We start from the raw sequence: 22,059 nt of genomic DNA, 5'->3' as shown, positions 1-22,059 counted from the left end.
TTCTCATGCTTACCCGGCCACAGCTGACAGATTTACCTTGCGTTTTCACACTGTAGCATTTACAAGTTTTAAAGATAAAACCTGATGCCTATGCACTGTTTACCTTTGGAAATTTGACTTATAGTGGTGCACCACAGGTCTCTGTATGAGATAACCTGCCAAAAAAGGACAGTGGTGGTATCATTCACTTGGGGTTTGACACTGGCTGCATTCTAGACAACTGACTGCTGTAAATTGTGCTGTAACAAGGCCAGAGCTAAATGGAGACAATAAAAATGAAAATCAGTTTCTTCTTTCCAGTTAACTTTTCAGAGCTAGTTCAGTCTTTTTGATTAATAAACTGTCGAACATAAAGCAATTGTTCGATCTGTTTTTATCACATTATTTTTAAACCATCCCTGTTTCAGTTTTAATGTTGGTTCATTTTTCTTAGTTGTCATGCAACTAATTCACAGTGCAGGGTATATATCACAACTCTGCGTCTGGTACTGTATGTGGGATTTATTAAGTCTATCTATAGTTGGCTGCATGGCAGGCCTGCAGAGTGAAAGAAGCGGTCAGCTGACGGTACACGCTTCGGAGGACAGCGTGTGTTTGTCTTCGCCGCTCAAGAGTCAGCGCAGGGGTGGTAGCGGTGAGCTGAACCTGAAATAGAATTGGATATTTCAAATTGGGAGAAAAAATGGGGTAAAATCAATTGCCGACTAGTAAATTTATAAAGAAAAGGCTATCTATAGTATATCTTATCCTATTACTGTTGTCAAAAGACTCCTTTAAGGTCTACATGATCAAAGCCACAGTGCTTCATAGACAAAAGCGTTAAAATATATTTACACATGTATTTTACAATTACTTTCTGGAAATCATCCCTGGACTACCTGGGCCCTTTTTAAAAGTTCAAATTGTCACATTCATTTGGCAGTGTGATCACAAGTTACTGCACATTACTATGCTTTTACCACGGTGTACCATAATGGCAGTCCTCTCATTACATATTTCTTTATTTGTCATTCATATAGAATGTTCGTATGCACATTAATGGGCACAAGGTGGTTGTTTTTATGATATTTTTCCTATAAAAGCATCATGATGGCAGATTTAATAAGTTAAATTGACAGCCAATATAAGTTGAATGATGTTGTAAAGGTTTGTTGAAATTTGAATACTATTTGCCTTGATTTAATACCAGGAGTGGAAGTGTTTCTGGCCTGACGCTCAGGTTGATCCGGACGTCGGTCTCTGAGATGTTGGAAACACTTTCTGATGACGACTATGTGAATGTAGTTTCTGTAAGTATGTTTTATGGCACTAACCATGCCTTCAATGCTTTGCATTCAACACTGGTTAAATCAGCAACCAAAAGGAGACAATCTTTGTAATTGTAGCAGGAACACTAAATGTACTACTTCTTGCTATTGCCCAGGTTGACCGGCTTGGATTTAACTTGGAAATACAATTGAAGTAACAGAAGATAAAGTGAACTGAACCATTCTGCATCATTATTTATATATATATATATATATATATATATATATATATATATATATATATATATAAAATAATTTAGAAGTAGTAATAATGAAATAAGTTTGTGTAAAAACTTAAAATCCAGGGGCTCCCGAGTGGCGCATCCAGTAAAAGCACTCGCGTAGAGTGCAGGATGCGCCCTATAGTCTGGACGTCGCGAGTTCGAGTCTAGGCTATTCCTTTGCCGACCGAGGATGGGAGCTCCCAGGGGGCAGCGCTCAATTGGCCGAGCGTCGCCCGGGGGGAGGGAGGGTTAGGTCGGCCAGGGTGTTCTCGGCTCACCGCGCACCAGCGACCCCTGTAGTCTGGCCAGGCGCCTGCGGGCTTGCCTGTAAGCTGCCCAAGAGCTGCGTTGTCCTCCGACGCTGTAGCTCTTGGGTGGCTGCATGGTGAGTCCGCAGTGTGAAAAAAAATGGTCAGCTGACGGCACACGCTTTGGAGGACAGTGTGTGTTCGTCTTCGCACTCCCAAGTCAGCGCAGGGGTGGTAGCGGTGAGCTGAGCATAATAAAAATAATTGGCTATTCCAAATTGGGAGAAAATAATAAAAATAATTGGCAACGACTAAATTTATAAAAAAAAAAAAATGAAATTCAGTAATAAAGCTTCATATTTAACGTGTTTAGTACATGTGACTCACAGTAAGTCTATTGGTAAAATTCTTCAATCTGGTAAAATATGACTCCCTTATATTGTAAGTTTGGAAATGCACTGCAAGTAAAATGAGGCTTGTTCTGGGTTGGGGGTACTGTGGATAAAAAATAAAAAAATGAAATATGGATCTGTTGAGCTCTGCACTTGAATGAATGGGTTTAGTGAAATCACCAGTGTTCTGTCTTTTGAACTGAATTGGAATTGCATTCTTAACTCGTGTCCCAGAAGCCATGGCAGCCAGAAAACCTCCATCCATCATTTTATTTATCTATGTATTTATTTGAGAAGCTTGCTGCAAATGTCAGTTTGTTCCAATAAACCCCAGTTAGGACTTTAAGTGATACCAATTGAACAACACTGTTCATCCAGCATGCGCCTGACATTTCATTTTTTTAGTACCTGGAATTGGGACTAAGATTGTATTCGAATAAAGCTTCGTACGGGGTAGGAGTTCAGCAGTGGAGCACAGAAGGAACACAGAGCCAATACAGAGTAAATGTTTCTCCTTTGTTTAATACAACTAAAATCGAGCATTTTCTTAGTTGAGGCAACTGTATGAATATGTGCCCAAACTACAAACTATTATACATTCGATCAAATAGTTGGCTAAACTAAATAAAATAGTTTATACTTTTAAATCCATTTTGGTAAAAAAAAAAAAATGGTCATGTTTTGAAGCCCTCAACCTCATCTGCACGACAAAGCCAGTCAGTAAAACAGGTTTATGGCATGATAAGGGAGACTGTAGGGAAGCAATTTCAGAAATGCTGTTTTAAATTAGTTTATTAGCAATTCATATAAAAAAATAATATATATATATAAAATTTAATCTAGACAAAATTGTCTAGAAAAAGTGAGCTATCAGCCATTACTCTAAATCCTGAGCTCACCAGGGGCAAACTTTGAAATTAAGCAGTAATAATAAAATAATTTATACAAATTCTAGAAAACAGCTCAGATGGCTTGTTCAATTAATCTAGTCTGTTACATTTGTATGACATTTTGTGGTATAATGATTAAATCCCTGAAGTGCAGTGTTTACTAGCTTGAGCTGACTTCATTAATTAATTTTTTTTTTGTTTGTTTGTTTGTTTTTGCAAGTGCTGCTTTTTATAAAGATATTTCTGTAGCAGCTAGTGTCTGTAATGCATTCAACTATAACACAATTTGGGAAAATGTATCAATCACAGTAATTTCAGAAAGGCTATAAAAAGTGTAAAACGGAACACGTGTCGTTCTTTTAGGTATAATTGCTAACATGTGAACAGATGTGGGCCTTGTTTTCCCATTAAATAAATAGATTTGTTTTCTTGACGCAGAGAAAGCATGCAGGTCATACACTTCTGTTATGGATTCTGTCCCCTGTCGGTGAGATGAGATGAGGTTAGAAGCTCTGTAACCACAAATGCAGACGAACCCGGCTCTTTTGTTTGTGGTGTGTGGGGTCGCACCCAGCCTTCCGCCCTGTTACAAGGGAAAAGAATGAGTATATTTTCTGTGGGATAACTTTGTGTCTGTCTTGGCACTACCAGTGTGTCATGCAGTCAGAGAGCGCACGTTTGCATCCTATACATTTCCTGTAGTTTACCATGCTGTGTCATGTTTTGCTATATGCTTTACCATACCTCTGTGGGCTTTAAAATGCTTTCCTAGGTTTTACCATGCTTTCACTCTGCTTTATTACACTTTGCTATGCTTTTGCTGTGGTAAACTTTTATAAGGGGTGTCTCCATTTTAATTGTCTCCAGGTTTAACTTGGTTGACAATATACCTGCTCATTATCTTTTTAACTTTTTTTTGTGAAGTGTTTTGAAAGGCTGGCATAAACATTGCATTATAATATCATTAAAAAATGTAAGTGTGTGTATACATTGAATAAAAAAGATGAATAAATTAATTAAGAGCGACCAGAAGTGGGTCAATTGCCCATTTTACCCCACGCAGACCTCTTGTTTACTACATACCTTGGTATCTCTGAATACATAGTTTTACCCTCTTGAAATATATTTTAAATATTGGAACTGGAGGCCTTCAAAACCCATTTGTTTTGGAAAATGAAGAAAAAATGGCCCACCCTGTTATGAATTAGTAGGAAATGGGTGCTATGTGGAGGACATTTTATATATTAAGTTATACCTAAACATTTAGTAAGCAAGGGGTTAGGGTGGGGTAAAATAGGAAGCAAATGCCCCATTCCCAGTCGTTGTATATTGCTAAAATGATGGGTTACATTTAGGGTTCCACTACATGAGATAGCTTTCTTATTAAAATCTTGTACATGTGTTTGAAGAAGGGGACGATGATCTATTCAGGGACACCAAGGTATTTGCTGAGCAAGGTTATGAATAGGGAAGGCAACAAATAACCCTCCTGTCATTCATCATGTATTTATGTCACCTTATTTTTTTTACCCGCTGTATGCATCATGTATACTATTTAAATAAAGTATTCTAGGAGGTGAATAATGGACAGTCACAAATTATGATGGATAATGTTTTAAAATTATTAAATTATTCTGGTTTTCTTAATGTATGTATTTAGGTTTATATTGATTTTTAAAAAAAAAAAAAAAAAAAAAAAAGGATGGTGAAGTTAACAAGTAAGTGGTTAGGGTAGAATTCTGGCTATGCTTATTAAGAAATGGAGCATGAATAAAAATGGACCCTGCTGTCTGGAGAGAGTAAATGAGTGAGTAATGCTTCTGCTGCCTTTCCTAATCCCGTTATATTCCTTGATAGCAGTTAGCAGGAGACGATAGCAGCAGCAATTCAATCACAGCAAGCAATGATTTAGGGACATGCTCTCTAATGTGGACACAGAGTGTTTAATATGTTTATGATTGCAGGGCAGGCTATGGGTTCGGGGGAGAAAAAGTTAATGTTATACCACTGGCTTATTATTTTATTTTATTTATTTATTTTTTTTTTAACCGATTTAATTTTATTGTACAGAAAAACAGCAGTTGTTCCTGACTGCCTTTCCTTTAAAAAAAAAAAAAAAAAAGATGTCTTTGCCTACAGCGGTAGGCTTTTACCGAGAATATGGTTGCTCTGAGCACACTGGTCTGTGGGAAACCATACTAATTAAAAACAAAAAATGAAATCAATCAAAGGCAATTAAAATCCCAAATTGTTCAGAGGAGCTCTATCTTTGCTAAAACCCTCAGGCTTAGTCTGGCATTTGGAATGTGTATAATTAAATTCAGTGCAGGTTTATTTGTGTACTATTTACGACATGCACGGAACCATATAATCCATCTAACTGTTATAAACAGCATAATTAATGTATAGCTGAACATCTTGATTGAGCTCTCAAGTAACAGTAAAAATAGATAGCAAACCCAGAGATGAGCATACCATGCAATCTAATTCTTTCAAGTTATAAAGGAAAGAAGTACTTTCTGTCACTTTCCAGATGTAAAAAGAAACACATACAGTACAATACTTTTTTCATATTACTCCCACACATGTTTTCTCTACTTTAAACTTATGAAAATATGTATTCATTAATGTCCTTGAGACTCTAACAGCCTCACCTGTTCCATTCACTGTTCTATGCCCATTAGAGAAACAGTTTCTAATAGACACTCCAGCAGTTAGTCCAGACAAGACAATTGCAAAACCTCCAGCAAATGAAAACAGTTTGCATAACAAAAATTAAGCAACATAGTTGAAGTATTTTAATTTAGTGCAATGTATTCTGTTTAAAAAGGTGCTGCTAGGGTAGTAATTCCCTTTCACAACAATACTGGCTGCCTTGCCCTCATTTGACCTCATCTGTACCAATCAGTAGCAATAGAGTTCCTTATTGAGTGATTTAAAATTTGCTTGGAGGTTCATTTTCCTTTCATCCAAGGAGCTGACAATTTTACTCACTACAAAACAGGTCACTTTTTTCACTTTTCTTTTCTGATCCACTGCTGCTTGCTGTTAATTTTTTCACATGAATTGTACCGTGTAATTAACTGTCAATGATTGCTTTCAGTTAAGCATATCACTGGAATAGAATTACAAAAAGTGTTTTGTCCTACCTACAAAATGAAAGTGAGTGTAATTAATGTGTAAAGTGAAAAATATGAATGACTTCTAGGATTGGGACAGATCGTCCCATTGAAGTTATTTTATTGTAGTACCTGAATAGCAGTAATACATGCTGATATTTTGATTTATTTTTGTATTAACCTGTATTGATACAAAACATACAACTATGACTGTACTTGTTACTTCCCTCACAGATAAATATATGGACATTTCTACAATAAAGGGATAATCCAATCGTGCTACTAATTTAGCCTATATGCTTGGAAGATCTCTTAGAGTACACAGAATTTGACGCAGTTCCCCTGGAGATTAACCCCATTATCCTATTACTGTAGCCTTGTATATAAAGGGAAACTGGTAAAGCTGGATTTAGTTTCATACAAGGTCTAATCTAATCAGCTCCATTGTGTGCTGCTCATTTCATATAGGGATCAAAACTAGGACACAAAGCTGCCTAGCTTGTGACGCAAGGAAAATCCAGTAGCATAACTGTCTATGAAACTACCACTGCTACTTGCCACTTATTGGATAAGGGTTGAATGATTGACACACAATTTAAAGAGCAAGTCATGTCTTTTTTGTCTTCCTATTTCATGATGTTTGCAATCATTCTGAGAGGTACTGTAGCTCGACTACTCAGTTTTTAGCATTTTTTTCTAAATCTGCATTTCAGCTTTCTTTTATCTTGTCTGGAGAATCCTAAGTGCCGGGTCTGAGCATCCTGTTTAATTCCATCCAAATCATGTGATTTGTCAACACTGCCAGCTCCACCTACTCAGCATATTAACAGACAGAGAGAGCAGGTGGGACTGGCAGAGTTGAAAGGTCACATTGTCACATGATATAAATGGCACTTAAGAAGGTTGTTCAGTCCTGACACAGGATTCTCCAGACAAGCTCAAAGCCAGGTAAAGGCAAATAGAGACAAATGCTAATAACAGTATTAGAGCTCCAGAACCCAGAACCATATACTGTGAAATAGTAGTTCATATTTAAAATAGCAATAAACATGCTATTGACATTTATTGTTGAGGAAAACATGGGAAATATTTCCTATTCATTGGGCTAGGACAATTCTATTACACATTCCCAGGCAAGTCTATTACACATTCCCAGGACAGGTCTATTACACATTCCTAGGCAAGTCTATTACACATTCCCAGGCAAGTTTATAACCCATTCCCAGGAAAGGTCTATTACACATTCCCAGGCAAGTCTATTACACATTCCCAGGCAAGTCTATTACACATTCCCAGGACAAGTCTATTACACATTCCCAGGACAAGTCTATTACACATTCCCAGGACAGGTCTATTACACATTCCCAGGCAAGTTTATAACCCATTCCCAGGAAAGTTCTATTACACATTCCCAGGCAAGTCTATTACACATTCCCAGGACAAGTCTATTACACATTCCCAGGACAAGTCTATTACACATTCCCAGGCAAGTTTATAACACATTCCCAGGACAGGTCTATTACACATTCCCAGGCAAGTTTATAACACATTCCCAGGACAAGTCTATTACACATTCCCAGGCAAGTTTAGAACACATTCCCAGGACAAGTCTATTACACATTCCCAGGACAAGTCTATTACACATTCCCAGGCAAGTTTAGAACACATTCCCAGGACAAGTCTATTATACATTCCCCGGACATATTGGCAGATATAAAATAACTCTTGATACAGTGAGTTCTTTTTTTTATTCTGCCTCTAAAGATCTTGTTTTGACAGTCAGCTGCCAGATTCAATGTCAGTGAATGTTTGCATATACTGGAGAGCAGCTGTGTCTACTTTCTGGCACCTTTCTTAACTACAGTTGTAAAAAGCACACACACTTCATTCCAAGTGTCAATTATATATTACCTAACATATGATTACCTATTGAATTTATGCAGAAATTAGCTGCAGAAACTATGGTGTCTATGGGGACCAAATAATATGAATTAAAAATAATGACCTAAGCGCCAGCACTATGTGTTTGCTGATGTGTTACTAGCGTTCTCTCTCATTGAGTATAATACATTTTAACACCCAGTCTGAATATAGCTGGCAGGCCTGTAGCAGGCTCTTCTCCAGGCCTCCAGGACCTGTCCATTAGATTGCCAGCTCATTAGGAGTTTAAAACATGCAGAGATTGATCAAAGACAGGACAGAAAGCACTGTACAGACATGCTGATGCTTCACACACACACAGCTTTTGAAGTCTAATTAATCAGCACACTGTGAGGGGAAACATTTTTGTGACAAGAAGAAATGGACCCTGAAGAGATAAGAAATTGTTAGTAGTCGACCTTAAATCACATGGTATATGTTTAAAAAAAAAAAAAAAGCTCTCTGATTTCAGTGGGCTGTATGGTTTAAGAGCCCATGGTTTAACACTGGACCCATATAATTCAAGCTGTAGACACAGAGCTGAAACCCATTTTAACCACTCGCTGTTTGTTTTTTCTCTGTTTTAGTTCAACAACGATGCCAAGAATGTCAGTTGTTTCACCCATCTTGTCCAAGCCAATGTCCGCAATAAGAAGGTGCTGAAAGATGCAGTTCATGAGATCTTAGCGAAGGGAATCACAGATTACAAAAAGGGCTTCAGCTTTGCCTTTGAGCAGCTGTCAAATGTAAGTGTTACAGGGCTGCTTTAGTGGTAGCTTGACATTTCTTTTTTTTTTATTTAAGTTAAAGAAGCTTAAGTTAAACACCTATTTTGTGTTCATTATTTTAAGCATGCAATGTAGTTGCATGTCATTGTCTGGTTACCACTGAAATCTTAAAGGATGTGTTCATAAACTCACTGGTAATTAAAAAAAATAAAAATTATCTGCTGTTGTTTTCAAGATCTCAGTAATACAAGCCATTAAGTCAGATCAAGTGACACTGTCTACAGTCGTGTGTATGTTTTTATTTGTTTTTTTTATTTATTCTAATAATTTAGCAAATCAGTTCACTCAAACTTAAAAACAACTACTGTTTTGTTTATACAGAAAACAAGCAAAACTGGTCAAGTATACATCATGCATGATTGTGAAAAAGTGCCATCTGCTGGAAAACAATATTATTTCATTGATTACATTTCCATTTTGACTTGAGGTGATACAGGGTCAGCAACTGACCTCAATGGATTCCTTTATAAAAACAAATTGCCTAAAGACATTTAACCCTTTCCGAACCTGACTTGTGCTCTATCTGTTCAGTTATTCAGTTTGCATGCTCTATAGCTTCTAAGGTTACACACAGAAATTGTTCAAATGTGACTGATATCCAGACAAGCCATAATATAGGTTTTTTTTGCAAGGGTTTTCTTTTTAAGGTGTTTACATTTCTATCCTTTCCAGTTTAATGTCTCTCGAGCCAACTGCAACAAGATCATCATGCTGTTCACTGACGGAGGGGAAGAGCGAGCTCAGGAGATCTTTGAGAAATACAACCCAGAAAAGAAGGTACTGTAGCTAGAGACTTTACACCAGGCCTGGATCATGGTGCTTTCAATGGACAGTATTATGGGGAGTATTTAAGTTTTATTTTCATAAAAAGTATTCCCTCCAAATATTAAGTACAGAGTGAGATTTTAAATGACTGACGTTAACAGAGAAGGAAAGACGAATCCTTTCAACGTCGACAGCATCCATACAGTTTGCCTTGCTTATTACATTTGACCAAGGTGACTTTTGGGAAGAAAAAAAAGATACACAGTGAATGTACTATGGCCAAAATACGTTTTTTGTCAAAAACAGCATAGAAAGACATTAACAATTATTATTACAGTAATCCATCGCGTATCCGCCTGTCACATAGCTGCCCTAAGTGTTTATCCGTCATGATCAGCCTCTTCAGAAACATTAGTTTATTATTTAACAGAGAAGATTAGTTCAGATATTGTAGATCCTACCAGAGTTTTCGTACACTGTGTTGTGTGTGCAACCATTGCTGGTAGTGTCTTGATATGTAAATAAATCCTGTTTGTCTGCGGGGCGTATCAACTTCAACCTCTGTCTCAGTCTCCTGCCTGTCACTCAGCAGTGAATGCACACACCCACACGGCAGATGGCTACCCTGTCACAAGCATTAATACCCTGTATGTTTCTAAAACAAGGGATTTAGGGTAGCACCCTAATGAATCTCAAAACAATAGTTGTGTGACTATAGTAATTGTTACAGCGGTGTATAATGGTATTATTATTATTATTATTATTATTATTATTATTATTAATATCTCCTGTAGTTCTTTGGGGGGAAACCACTCCAATTAATTCTGTGTGTGACTATTTTTGACATTATACATATGGGCCAACTTCATCAAAAGGATGGCATCTAGTTTACCCTTCCCCAAATGAGAACCATTTCCTTTACTACCAGATGTGATGGTGTTCTTAAGACAGGGTTATATGCAAATGTAGCTTTATGGAGGGCAAGTTTCTATATTTTATATATATATATATATATATATATATATATATATATATATATATATATATATATATATATATATATATACCAATACATACACAAAGTACTTTATTTGAAGTAGTGTTTCAGCTTTAATTCAAGTTGTAAGACCCCACAACCAGATTATGTATAATATAGTGGGGTGATATAATGCATCCACTCCAGCTGAGCCAAGCATTTACTTGGCTCAGCCCTTGATCAATATGTACCAAAGCAACCATTTTTTATGATATCAAAGAAATCATATGTCATCTGTGGACCCTTAATGACAAAGCTTAAAACCAAAAAATTATACTGTGCTTCCTGTTTCCTTTTTAATATTATATGTACTATTATAAAATACTTTCCAGCACATGTTTTTGGTGTAGATTATTTCTGTTCCCCCCTTAGCAATATTTCTTTGGACATATGCCCATTTTGAAAAGGGATATTAGTATTGGGTAAATGATAAGCAGCCTTGACGACCTGACAGCAGCTATGGATGTAAGGGCATTGATGTGTGCTGTAACCAAGGAGATCCTCTAGGTAAAGGAGTAATATTGCTATAAATAGTGGATTCATCCTATACAATCATTTGATTTGACCCTCTACTGATTCACAAATGTTGGTCTTTATTGTGTCACTTTCTCCACTTACAGTATATTAAAATTGCTACATTCCTTATATATAGGTTTTGCATATTGTTTAATTGTTTTCCCCAGGATTAAGTGAATGTACACAACATGGCATGTGAAGGGCATTGTGTACAAAAGTAACTAGGAATAGGGTGCAATGATAGTAGGAAAGTGTGATTATTCACAGCAATACACACCCTAACATGACAAATATAAAGACATTGAATCATAGACTTAACATTAATTTATATTTAATGTATCATTTTGCCAGTGTTTTTACAGTTTATATTGATTGGACTGACCATTGGCTCTCTTTTCTTGTATTATTTTGTTAAAAGGCGATTGTAAATACTTGAATTTCTTGATTCTTTAGGTCCGTGTATTTACATTCTCTGTTGGTCAACACAACTATGATAAAGGCCCAATTCAGTGGATGGCCTGTGCCAATAAAGGTATTTTTCTTTTTTCTAGTAAAGCCTTTATAAAAGAAATGGTATATAGAGTATGTAGTTGGTTGCAAATTTCAAAAAGAAAGCAAACCATACCCTTTAAGTTTGCCAGTACTATATGTAGGTGATCTGTAGCACATACGCAGAGCTATAAAGTAAAACAAGTAGACAAACATTTCACCAAGTGCTTCAATCTAAACCTACAAGTAGTGTCACACTAAAACATGTATTATGGGGGCATTTTGCCTAGAGTTTTTACTTACCACAAAATGGCTACAAATTATACCTTTGTATCTGCTTTCGCATTCTGCTTTTAAATCTATGTTCCTAATTATTACATAATATATCTTCTGGGACAGAAGTAGATTTATATATTTCAAAATGTTATTTCACAGGTCACTATTACGAAATTCCATCCATTGGAGCCATAAGGATCAACACTCAGGTAACCTTTCATCATATCTTCTCATTGAAAGTCCAGCATATATTATACATATCTTTCTATTTCTGTTGAAATGCCCCAATGACTCTTTAACAGTCACTCAGTTTTCGAATACCCCTTTCACACAGGCTCAGAACCGGCACTGATGCAGTATTTTAGTCTGTGTGAATTGCCTATCCAGTTACAGAGCCGTCATATTTTATGCCGTCTCTGAACCACCTTGTCTTAACTCCTGTGTGAAATTCTGTACCGGCATGGTGCGATTCGCCGTTGCCATGGAAATGATTTGTTGACTGACCGGTTTGAAAGTTGCACTCACAGGATCTCTTTATTGTGTGGAAGGGTTATGACAGTATTATACCTGCATAGATTGCGCAATTTGCTGTGTGAATGGGTATTTTAAAGATTTTGAGACCGCTCAGTAGTGTCATTTGTGTGTGAAAGGGGCTTAAGAAGCATGTTAAAGAAAATGTTACAACTGTGTTTTTATTCTTAGGAGTACCTTGACGTGTTGGGAAGACCAATGGTGTTGGCTGATAAGAGGGCCAAACAAGTACAATGGACAAATGTGTACTTGGATGCACTGGTATGTGTTTATATACCTGTTTACTTTTCTTTCTACACAGCTGAAGAATAAATTATTTTATAATCATTTAAACCCTTTGTGTACACTGCAGTTATACCTCCTTTCCAACCTATATATATATATATATATATATATATATATATATATATATATACTGTATATTTGTTTAAAATGTATATGCTAAATTGTTAGTTTAATCTTATTGCTCACAAAACACATACATTATGGGGCCGATGTAAGGATACGTGCAAAGTGATTTGAGGTTGCAAAACACCCATATTGCTGCCAAAAAACGTGTTTAGCTGGTGTAAAGTGGGACTTTAGCAGTCACTAAAAATGCGGCGTATGTAAAGAATGATTTTTACCTGCTGTTCAGCACACACTATCAAATTAGCACTTTGCCATCATTATCCATTTAAATGACATTGAAATGTATTCAAATGAAGAAAAAAGCAAGGAATTGGGCAGGGATCTAGAATACTATGCGGGTACACACATTATAATGAGATGTAAGGATTTTCAAACTCAGGGTAAATTTTTTTGGGGTGGATTGTCCTCTCCGCTTGCCTCTCCAATGGTGTCAGCTGTGATGTGGATGGCGGCCTGCCTCCTGGTCCTTCTGCATGCCTGTGCTGCGTTGCGGGTTTCACTTTTGTTCGACGCCGCAGGTCCGGCCACCTTTTCATCACCTGGTTGATTGCCCTCCTGGTAACACGACAGCATTGACTTTCTCCACTATAGAGGACCATATGGTCTCATTGGTAGCATAACTGATGTTGGCTGAGGCTTTTCCAAATAACTCAATTTCAGCTAACTCACCTCACCTCTGGGCTGTAAGTGCAGCCGCTAAATAGCCCGATGCACAGGCGGCGCTCATTGTCACCCTCATGATTGCAGCTCATTATTTGTGTGTGTTGAGTAATTTGTATTGCTCCTGGCCGCTAGGCAAACTGGATTTTGCAGCCGCAATTGTTTGCACTGCGCTGATCCTTATGTCAGCCCCTATAAATCTACAGTGTGTAAGAATGAATCTGACAATCTCTTCTGCTATAGTGATACCAAGTTGCTTTGTCTTTAACACTAGTAATTTGGAATTTTGTTGTAAGGTAAGTGCTGTTGTTTATTTACTGCTTAAAAATGCACAATGGTGCCCATAAGTAACAACACCCTCATACTATCAATAACAAACTTTTGTATGTAAATACATGAGTAAGGTGTGTGCTAAACAGGCTTTTCATTTGGATAATCTGCAGTCAAACATGTGGGAATCTGTTAATTGTATATTACTTTCCCAGGATTATCTTTTCTGCGAGTTTGTCAATCCCTGTTTAACACAAGCATGATGCAGCATGTAAACTCCTCATTTCAATATATGATTGTGGCAATGTGCTCCGCCCCTGTGTGCATTTATATGTTGTATGTTGCGTATGGTGTGTTAAATGTTGGTGTATAGTCATTGGTACACAGGATATAAACGGGTCTGTGTTTCACGTGTATTTAAAAATGTAGATTTGTATTTAGGCACGAGGATGGCACAAATCACTTCACGTACGTTAAAGTATGTAATATGTGAGCACGGGGTTGCACGTAATTCATTCACGTGCTGGGATTCAAGTGAATCATTAATTAGTAATTGAATCCCAGCACAACAGTACATATAGGCACATTTTTCATTCACTCGGGGTTGTGTGTTCAGGGCGAAAGAAGGTGAGAGAGTGAGGAGAAAGAGAACGAGAACGAGAAAGAGAAAGTGAGCAATTGCTACGTGGTGCTGGAGGACCAGCACAGTACGTGTTTGTTTAGTGTTCGTCCCTGTTTGTTAGTGTGTGTTCGTTTTTGTTTGTCTCTTTATTTTGGCGTGAAGTGCTGTGTCCTGTGTTTTGTTTGTACAACCTTTTTATTTTCTGTTCTGTTAATAAAATGCTGAGCGAAACCATTCGCTCAGCTCCACCAAACCACACCTCTCTGTCGTTTTATTTCCTGGCTCTGGTCTGACGCCACCCACTCCAGCCGTCTTTGTCACAATGATCCATACAGTGCATTATGTTTACAATATGGTAAAGCAAAGCACAATGCTAGGACATAAACATGTTAAAGAAAAAAAAGTTACAATGAAGATGCTATTACTTATTTGTACCTCTGAAAGTATATAGGAAGGTACACTGAGGTACATCTTGTTCACGAGTAAACCACATGGGTGGATGCAGAACATCACAAACACATTGGGGTCTATTTTAATGATCAAAAATATCATTTAACATGTTAACCCAATGAAATGCTAACCACTGTATTTTTACTGAATTTAAGAGATCAATAAACCCCCCAGGGGAAAACGCCTGTCGGATTAATGTAGATTAAGAGGCAGTTGATTTTAAGATCTGCTGCTGCTTAGATCACTACAATAGACCACATTACTAATATATCCTATTAAATCATTCCGAAATTCATTTGCATAAATACATATTCTTGCATGTTATTTGTGGCTTGCACCTGTTCCCTTGCAAACCTGGTTGATAATACCTGTTTTGCAAATTTCATATGCCATACCTGTATGAAACTAATTTGTAAGGACCATGGATAGATAGATAGATAGATAGATAGATAGACAGATAGATAGACAGATAGATAGATAGATAGATAGACAGATAGATAGATAGATGCACTGGCATGCTCAAGATTATTACCCTGCTTTATGATTGATAAAGCAGCACAGATCTTAAATCGAAGCACTAGGTGGAGCTGTTCAGTAATTCTTTTTATTGTATGTAACATTTTCATTGCACTTCTTCAACTTGTATTACTTGTTTGATAAATGTAGAACAAAGGTTCAACAGTGGTTTACCATTTTAAATAAAAGGTCATGCTTTTTATAAAAAAGTAAATGGAATATTGGAGTATTATAAACCAGATCAACCATCTGAGTCAATCTGGTTGACAGCAGAGTGGTCTTATCTTCAGGAGACCTCTAAAGCAGATTCTTGAAACTCACTTTAACAGCAACATACCGCCTAAATGATTCACTCCACTTCATGCTGCCTATTGTGGTTAATTGTCTAGGCTACTACTACGACTACTACCACTAATAATAATAATAACAATAATAATAATAATAATTACAAAACGCTAAAATCATTTAGTTTACATTTAAAATCATATTTTATTCGCATTGTACACCAATGTGGCGCAACAAATATTTAAATTAGTATATTGCAGCTCTCTTTATTAACATATTTTCTCTTTGTACATACGACAAAATGTATACTTTGTGAATTGTTGCAACAGAAATGCAAATTGCACTATGTTTGCTCTGCGACTGGCCCATCTTAGTACATCTACCCCTGAATGTGTTTTTTTTTTTTTTTTTTTTTTTTTTAATTTGTGAAAAGGTGTACTGTTCGTGACAGAAAAGAGTCCATAAACACTAATGGCACTGAACTGGCCTATAGCAGATATGAACAATTGCTTACTTTATATAGAAAGATAGAAAGCTATATAGCAGATGTCAAACACAGAATAATTTCTATTAATAAAGACTTGTGGCTTACACACACAACCACACACGATGTAAACGATGTAACCACTGTATAAATAAAACAAGCTTTGTTGTAACGCCATTACAATTGCACAGGTCCAAATCTGTAACGGCAGCGCCTCACACAGCACTGAAATATACACGTATAGTCCTGTTCAACTGGGATGGATTCTAAAGATAAATACACATCTATCTTCCCTGTAGGATAATCACAAAGAATAAACTTTCAATTTATTCATCCTGTTACACACATTTGAATTTCAGGCACTTTTTATGGACTATGGCCAAAAGTTTTGCATTACCTAGAATTTTAGGATGAGACATAATAATAATAAAAAAAAAAAATAATAACTATATGAACATAATTTAGATATTTTATGTAACATCATGTAATCAAAGAACCTACAACATAATATCATAAAAGTCTACCAGAAGCCATTTTTCAATTTTTTCATTAATTCTATGGAAAATCACAAAACGCTATGTAATTCAATATGTTAACGTAACATTATTCTGCAGGTCACATTGATGAAGCAAAATTAGTTAATTCTATAGGGTGATGCCAAACTTTTGGCCAGAGCTGTACACTCATTTTTCTGTGCAATGACTGCATATGGTTACAATAAATGACTTTCATATCTGAAGAGTAATGAGCAGACTTGAATACTGGTTTAAACCAGTTTCTAGTTACGTGCATTCACAAAATGATGGATGTATCTGTTCTGTTTCGTGGTCAGCAGGCTGTTGACCTGTTATTGTAGCTATCATCTGCCTGTTACTGGAAATATAAAGGATGTTGTGACAAAATAACATACAATTTGCATTGCGCTTTGACATTATCAACTTTTTCCTTTTCATGTAATTTATAAGAACGAAAACACGCATTTTTATTGTATATACAATAATATTTTATTTTCTCAAAATGTATTTTTATCACTATAATGGCACCTTCTTTTCTTAATTCATAATAATTATACAGAATATTGTAGTGCACCATAATGCATTCCTAGATTGCCGAATCCACACCAGATCCACAGTGCCAAGTGCTGCCACCTCTAGATTGTCACAATATTGAATATTCTATTAGCCAACATAAGTTGATAATGTAATATTATGACAGAAATGTGCTAATTGTCCACATTTTCTTGTTTCTATCTCTTTGTGTTTGTATGTATTTGTGTCACTTTGTTTGTCCAATAGGAACTTGGTCTTGTTATCACAGGAACACTGCCAGTCTTCAACAAAACCAAAGAGCTCAAGTCAAATGAGAAAGGTGCTGTTCCAAGACAGGTGTGAATCGTTTTCTTATTTCATCAGGCATTGGTAGCTGATGCAAATGATCTCCATTTATAGGCAACCACAACTGTTATTCAACTGGTGACCTAGCTATTACATTCCATTGCCAATTGGGCCACCCTCAGTCCTCTGTCAAATGTATATTTTCGTAACACAGCAGAAATCAGATGGATAAATGGATAAATCAATGGAATTACATGTTCAAAGGAAGGTTTTTAGCTCATATAATCCTATGGTCTCCTCGAGTGCCACAGTACATTCAGTGATAAAGCCATCGCTATAGAGAGAAAGAATCCCATGACCAACTAATACCTAACCACACAGTGTTTTCTTTTAACAAACAGAATCAGCTGATTCTTGGAGTTATGGCAATCGACGTGTCTCTTGAGGACATTAAGAGGCTCACACCTCGCTTTACAGTAAGTATCAAAACCAGAATGCAGTATATAAAAAAGAAACAATGGTTAAGCATCAAATACGTGCAAGGAAAGAAGGGGCGCGAGTGTGTATCAAAATATATCCCGCCAAACAAAGAACAACCTGCTGCACAAGGCACTGTGATTTATCAGTTTCAAGTTGACAAGAGACTTATTAAAATGTGGCCTCTATTATAATACAGTCTGTAGTTCCAACTACAGCAGGTTTAATCTGTCCCTGGGATTAGAATGATTATACACTTGATGGTTTCGTCATCTTTTCTCTTCCTTTCCAGATTGGCCCAAATGGTTACTATTTTGCAATCGACCCCAATGGCTATGTTTTGCTCCATCCTAACCTTCAACCAAAGGTATATGAAACTTTTTTTCTCTAAATAGGCAACTCTCTCAGTTGCTGCTTTTTTTTTTTTTTATCTGCAGTAAAGTGTACCAGTATTGCATGAGCAAATGTTTTCATTGGCCAGCTATTCATTTTTTTTTTAATTATGAAGTGCCATGTTTTTGTTTTTTTTAGTAGGAAATCCCAATGCTTGAAAACAAAATTTACTGCCTTCAGCCACTTCATAACATGTGGTTTAAATTAGAAAACAGAAAGCTCTTACTTTACCATCTGGACCGATATATAATATTTAGTAAATTATTTCAAAGCTGGTTTTCTAGTGTAATTGAGTGTAAAAAAGTGTAAAAGATAGTGTAATTGATATCAACGGGATTGCTGATATCAAAAACTTGTTTACTTTTTTGTCATAATATCCCTTTGTCCCTTTCTTAATGAAGCAACCCTCATCTCCTGTGCAAATGTTTGGCAGCTATGCCTATTTTGTATTTTTTATAAAGTCTAATGTGTTTTTATGCTTTTCCAGACTTGCTACCAGAAGTACAAGACCGCCATATGAATTAGCATTGCCTTTCAGTCAATTTATTATATAAATATAAACAGGCCCCAGGTCACAGCATAACAAATGTAATTTTAGCGAGTCTCATTTGGTTAAAATGTACTGAACATTTTAATGTGAAATACTATGAGCATAAAAGTAGCAGTAATAGGCCATGCATTGTGGTGGATTTCAAATAAAAATTGAAAGCACATCGATTTAGGCGGTTCTTATCAATACCCGGTTTTATAGTGAAACATCTCATGAAGTATGATGAAAAAGTTACTGTGCTGTTTCTGTGTTCTAAAACTGCAACAGTATTAGTAATAAAACTGCAGTCTTAAATGCCATATGCTAATCTAGTTGCCTAAATGTTTAGTATCTGACATATTAAACTGTATATTGTCTATTAGACAGTAATTTAATTATTAGGGTATTCTCTGAATACATTGTATATATCTTGAGGGAAAGCCACAATTATATTCAGGCCTATTGTGGCTCCTGTAAGATCAAACTTAAGTACCTGTCTTAAATAAGATGTCGTAGTGATACGGTTTTGAAATGCTTACATGATGGTAATATTAACAGAAAAGATACATGTACAGCTGTTTTCACAGACCCTGATTAGAAGTAATCTTGGATTACTTTGAATTGCATTGACTATTTGATTCAAATGTTTAATAACCAGTGTGGTGTGCTGCATGCTGTAAGTATTGGTACACAATTCACTTAAGCTTATGCATAGTTACAAAGGCAGCTGTGTATAGGTGTCACAATCATATTCTGTATTATATGCATTTTCATATTCCTATACTGCCTATTCAGCAGAACCAGACAACTTCACATGTAGGGTGGGTATAAAGTGACATGATATAGAACTGTTAGCTGCCTTTGAACTACCACACTAACTACAGTAGTATGTAAATGAAGTGATCCTACTAACCAACATAACTTTTACTCTTTCGTTAGAAAAGGATCCGTAGGATCAAACGTAAAAACAAATATGCATTAACGTTCAAGGAGGTGAGAATATGCTGTAGTGTTAGTTATCTGCCATAATTTTGGGATTATAATCATGAAATTCACGACTAAATTTCTGACATGAAAGATATATATATATTTTTTTGGTTTTATTTTGTTGTTTTGTTTGTTTTTTGCAGTAGAAACTTCTTTTATTAAATACAAAAATCTGAACTATATATGAAAACCCACAGATAAAAACTAGTTCTCCTGAAAATAGCTATTTTTTTGTTTTATCTTTCTTTACTTTCAGTAAAAGGGTGGATTGAGAATGAAGGATTGTTTTAGAGGCCTCTGTGAGCTGTTGTAGTAAGTGAGGTAAAATAGCTAGACATTTCTTTTTTGTAATATTTATATTATTTTAGCTCAGTCACTTACAAATGTAGTACTTGGTGTGAGTTACAACAGGGTTTAGTGCAGTGTTTTAATCCCAGCACACACTACATCAAATGACTTGCATTGGCATGAATGAGATGAAACAGAGCCCTTTATTTAAAACATTGACTTTGTTTGGATGAACTACAGTGCATCATATCAATCACAGAAGTCTTGTAGGTCTGCCGGATGCTGTAAGTGACGGTTTTCTGTTACTGTCCTGTGAATGAAAGTTAATGGATCAGAATATTTGAAAGACATATTTTTTTTTAAGATCTTGTATTGTGCAGAGCTTTTGCAAATGAATCCCAACATTATGGCACACTTAGACGCTACTCTATTCTCAGTAGACAGCATGGTTTTACACTTTTCAAACTTTTAGTTTTTTCAATTAGTTTTAACCTGCTTGGCCAGTTTGAGGCATGTTACATGGAAAATGTGATTTTCTCAGTACAGGTTAAAAAAATGTACTTAATAACAACGAGAGGGGCATTATTTACATGGGTATTACTTTTTCATTACCTCAGACGATTGGTGTAGGCATCCCAAAGATTTATACGGGAAAACGGAAGCCTGTTTTCCAGGTAATGGTGGATGAAAGGTGGGGTTAGCGCTACAAGGCTCCTGAAGCTAAATTTGCTAAAAGAGCTTTTGACCAGCCTAATTTTAGGAAGTCAATAAATAAAGCCCAAAAGCATGAGAGTGTGCCTTGCCAAGATATGTTTTTAATACCCAAATCCAAAATTATATAATTGGCTTGGTTTACATGCAGCTTAGAATCTCCACATTCTCTCTCTATTGTTGTGAGAATGTGACGTAGCACACACGTGCTGTATCACGCACATTCCTCACGCTATAGTAATTGCGTGGTCAAAACATATACGGCTAGGAGCTCCAGAGTGGCGCATCCAGTAAAAGCACTCGCGTAGAGTGCTGGATGCGCCCTATAGTCTAGACGTCGCTGGTTCGAGTCCAGGCTATTCCTTTGCCGACCGAGGACGGAAGCTCCCAGGGGGCGGCGCACAATTGGCCCAGCGCCGCCCAGGGGGAGGGAGCTTTAGGTCGGCCAGGGTGTTCTCGGCTCACAGCGCCCCAGCGACCCCTGTAGTCTGGCCGGGCGCCTGCAGGCTTACCTGTAAGCTGCCCAGAGCTGCGTTGTCCTCCAACGCTGTAGCTCTGGGTGGCTGCATGGTGAGTCTGCAGTGTGAAAAAAAGTGGTCGGCTGACGGCACACGCTTCGGAGGACAGCGTGTGCTCGTCTTCGTCGCTCCCAAGTCAGTGCGAGGGTGGTAGCGGTGAGCTGAGCTAAACAAAAATAATTGGATACTATTAAATTGGGGAGAAAATAAGCAAAAAAAACTAATTGGCGACTACTAAAATTAAAAAAAAAATACAAAAAAACCCATATATGGCGAAAAAGGGTGGAGAAATCACCTTCTCGTGCTAAAAAGTATCACAAATGAACTAAACACTGTGTTTTTATTTTTATGTTTGCATGTAAACCAAGCTATTGTTTACAACAGTGGGGGCGTAGATCTGACTAAAAATGTAAATGTTGTGTTTGTTATCTACGTTATATTCTTTTAAATAGTTTTATAATAATTTTTAATTTTAAATCTAATATTTAAAAAAAAAAAAAGGAAAAGATTCTCCACTGATGAAACATGGATCCCCTGTCTTAGAACTGAATGTTTTAACATGCATTTAACAAGCTGTTAGTTCTGCCCTCGTGTTCTGATGGCTGCAGGTTTAAATGCAAGCA

At 36.6% G+C, this 22,059-nt stretch overlaps 1 protein-coding gene across 18 annotated transcripts in view; it reads left to right on the top strand.

Annotated features, from left to right (window-relative positions):
- The window catches only part of LOC117415040 (voltage-dependent calcium channel subunit alpha-2/delta-1-like), a 159,413-nt gene that overhangs the window by 100,957 nt on the left and 36,397 nt on the right, over positions 1 to 22,059 (top strand). For 8 of the 18 annotated variants that reach the window (XM_059027349.1, XM_059027347.1, XM_034024959.3 and 5 more), the window contains exons 10-18: positions 1,190 to 1,289; positions 8,688 to 8,846; positions 9,561 to 9,665; positions 11,659 to 11,737; positions 12,130 to 12,179; positions 12,673 to 12,762; positions 17,495 to 17,584; positions 17,935 to 18,009; positions 18,303 to 18,377. In XM_059027349.1, the coding sequence (XP_058883332.1) occupies positions 1,190 to 1,289; positions 8,688 to 8,846; positions 9,561 to 9,665; positions 11,659 to 11,737; positions 12,130 to 12,179; positions 12,673 to 12,762; positions 17,495 to 17,584; positions 17,935 to 18,009; positions 18,303 to 18,377 (823 nt within the window). The other 10 variants (XR_009329193.1, XM_059027345.1, XM_059027346.1 and 7 more) reach the window with 4 other exon arrangements.

This window comes from Acipenser ruthenus, chromosome 7 (assembly GCF_902713425.1).
Source record: "Acipenser ruthenus chromosome 7, fAciRut3.2 maternal haplotype, whole genome shotgun sequence".
Taxonomy (NCBI): domain Eukaryota; kingdom Metazoa; phylum Chordata; class Actinopteri; order Acipenseriformes; family Acipenseridae; genus Acipenser; species Acipenser ruthenus.
Note: the sequence above shows the minus strand (reverse complement) of the source record. Positions and strands in the feature narration are given on the sequence as shown.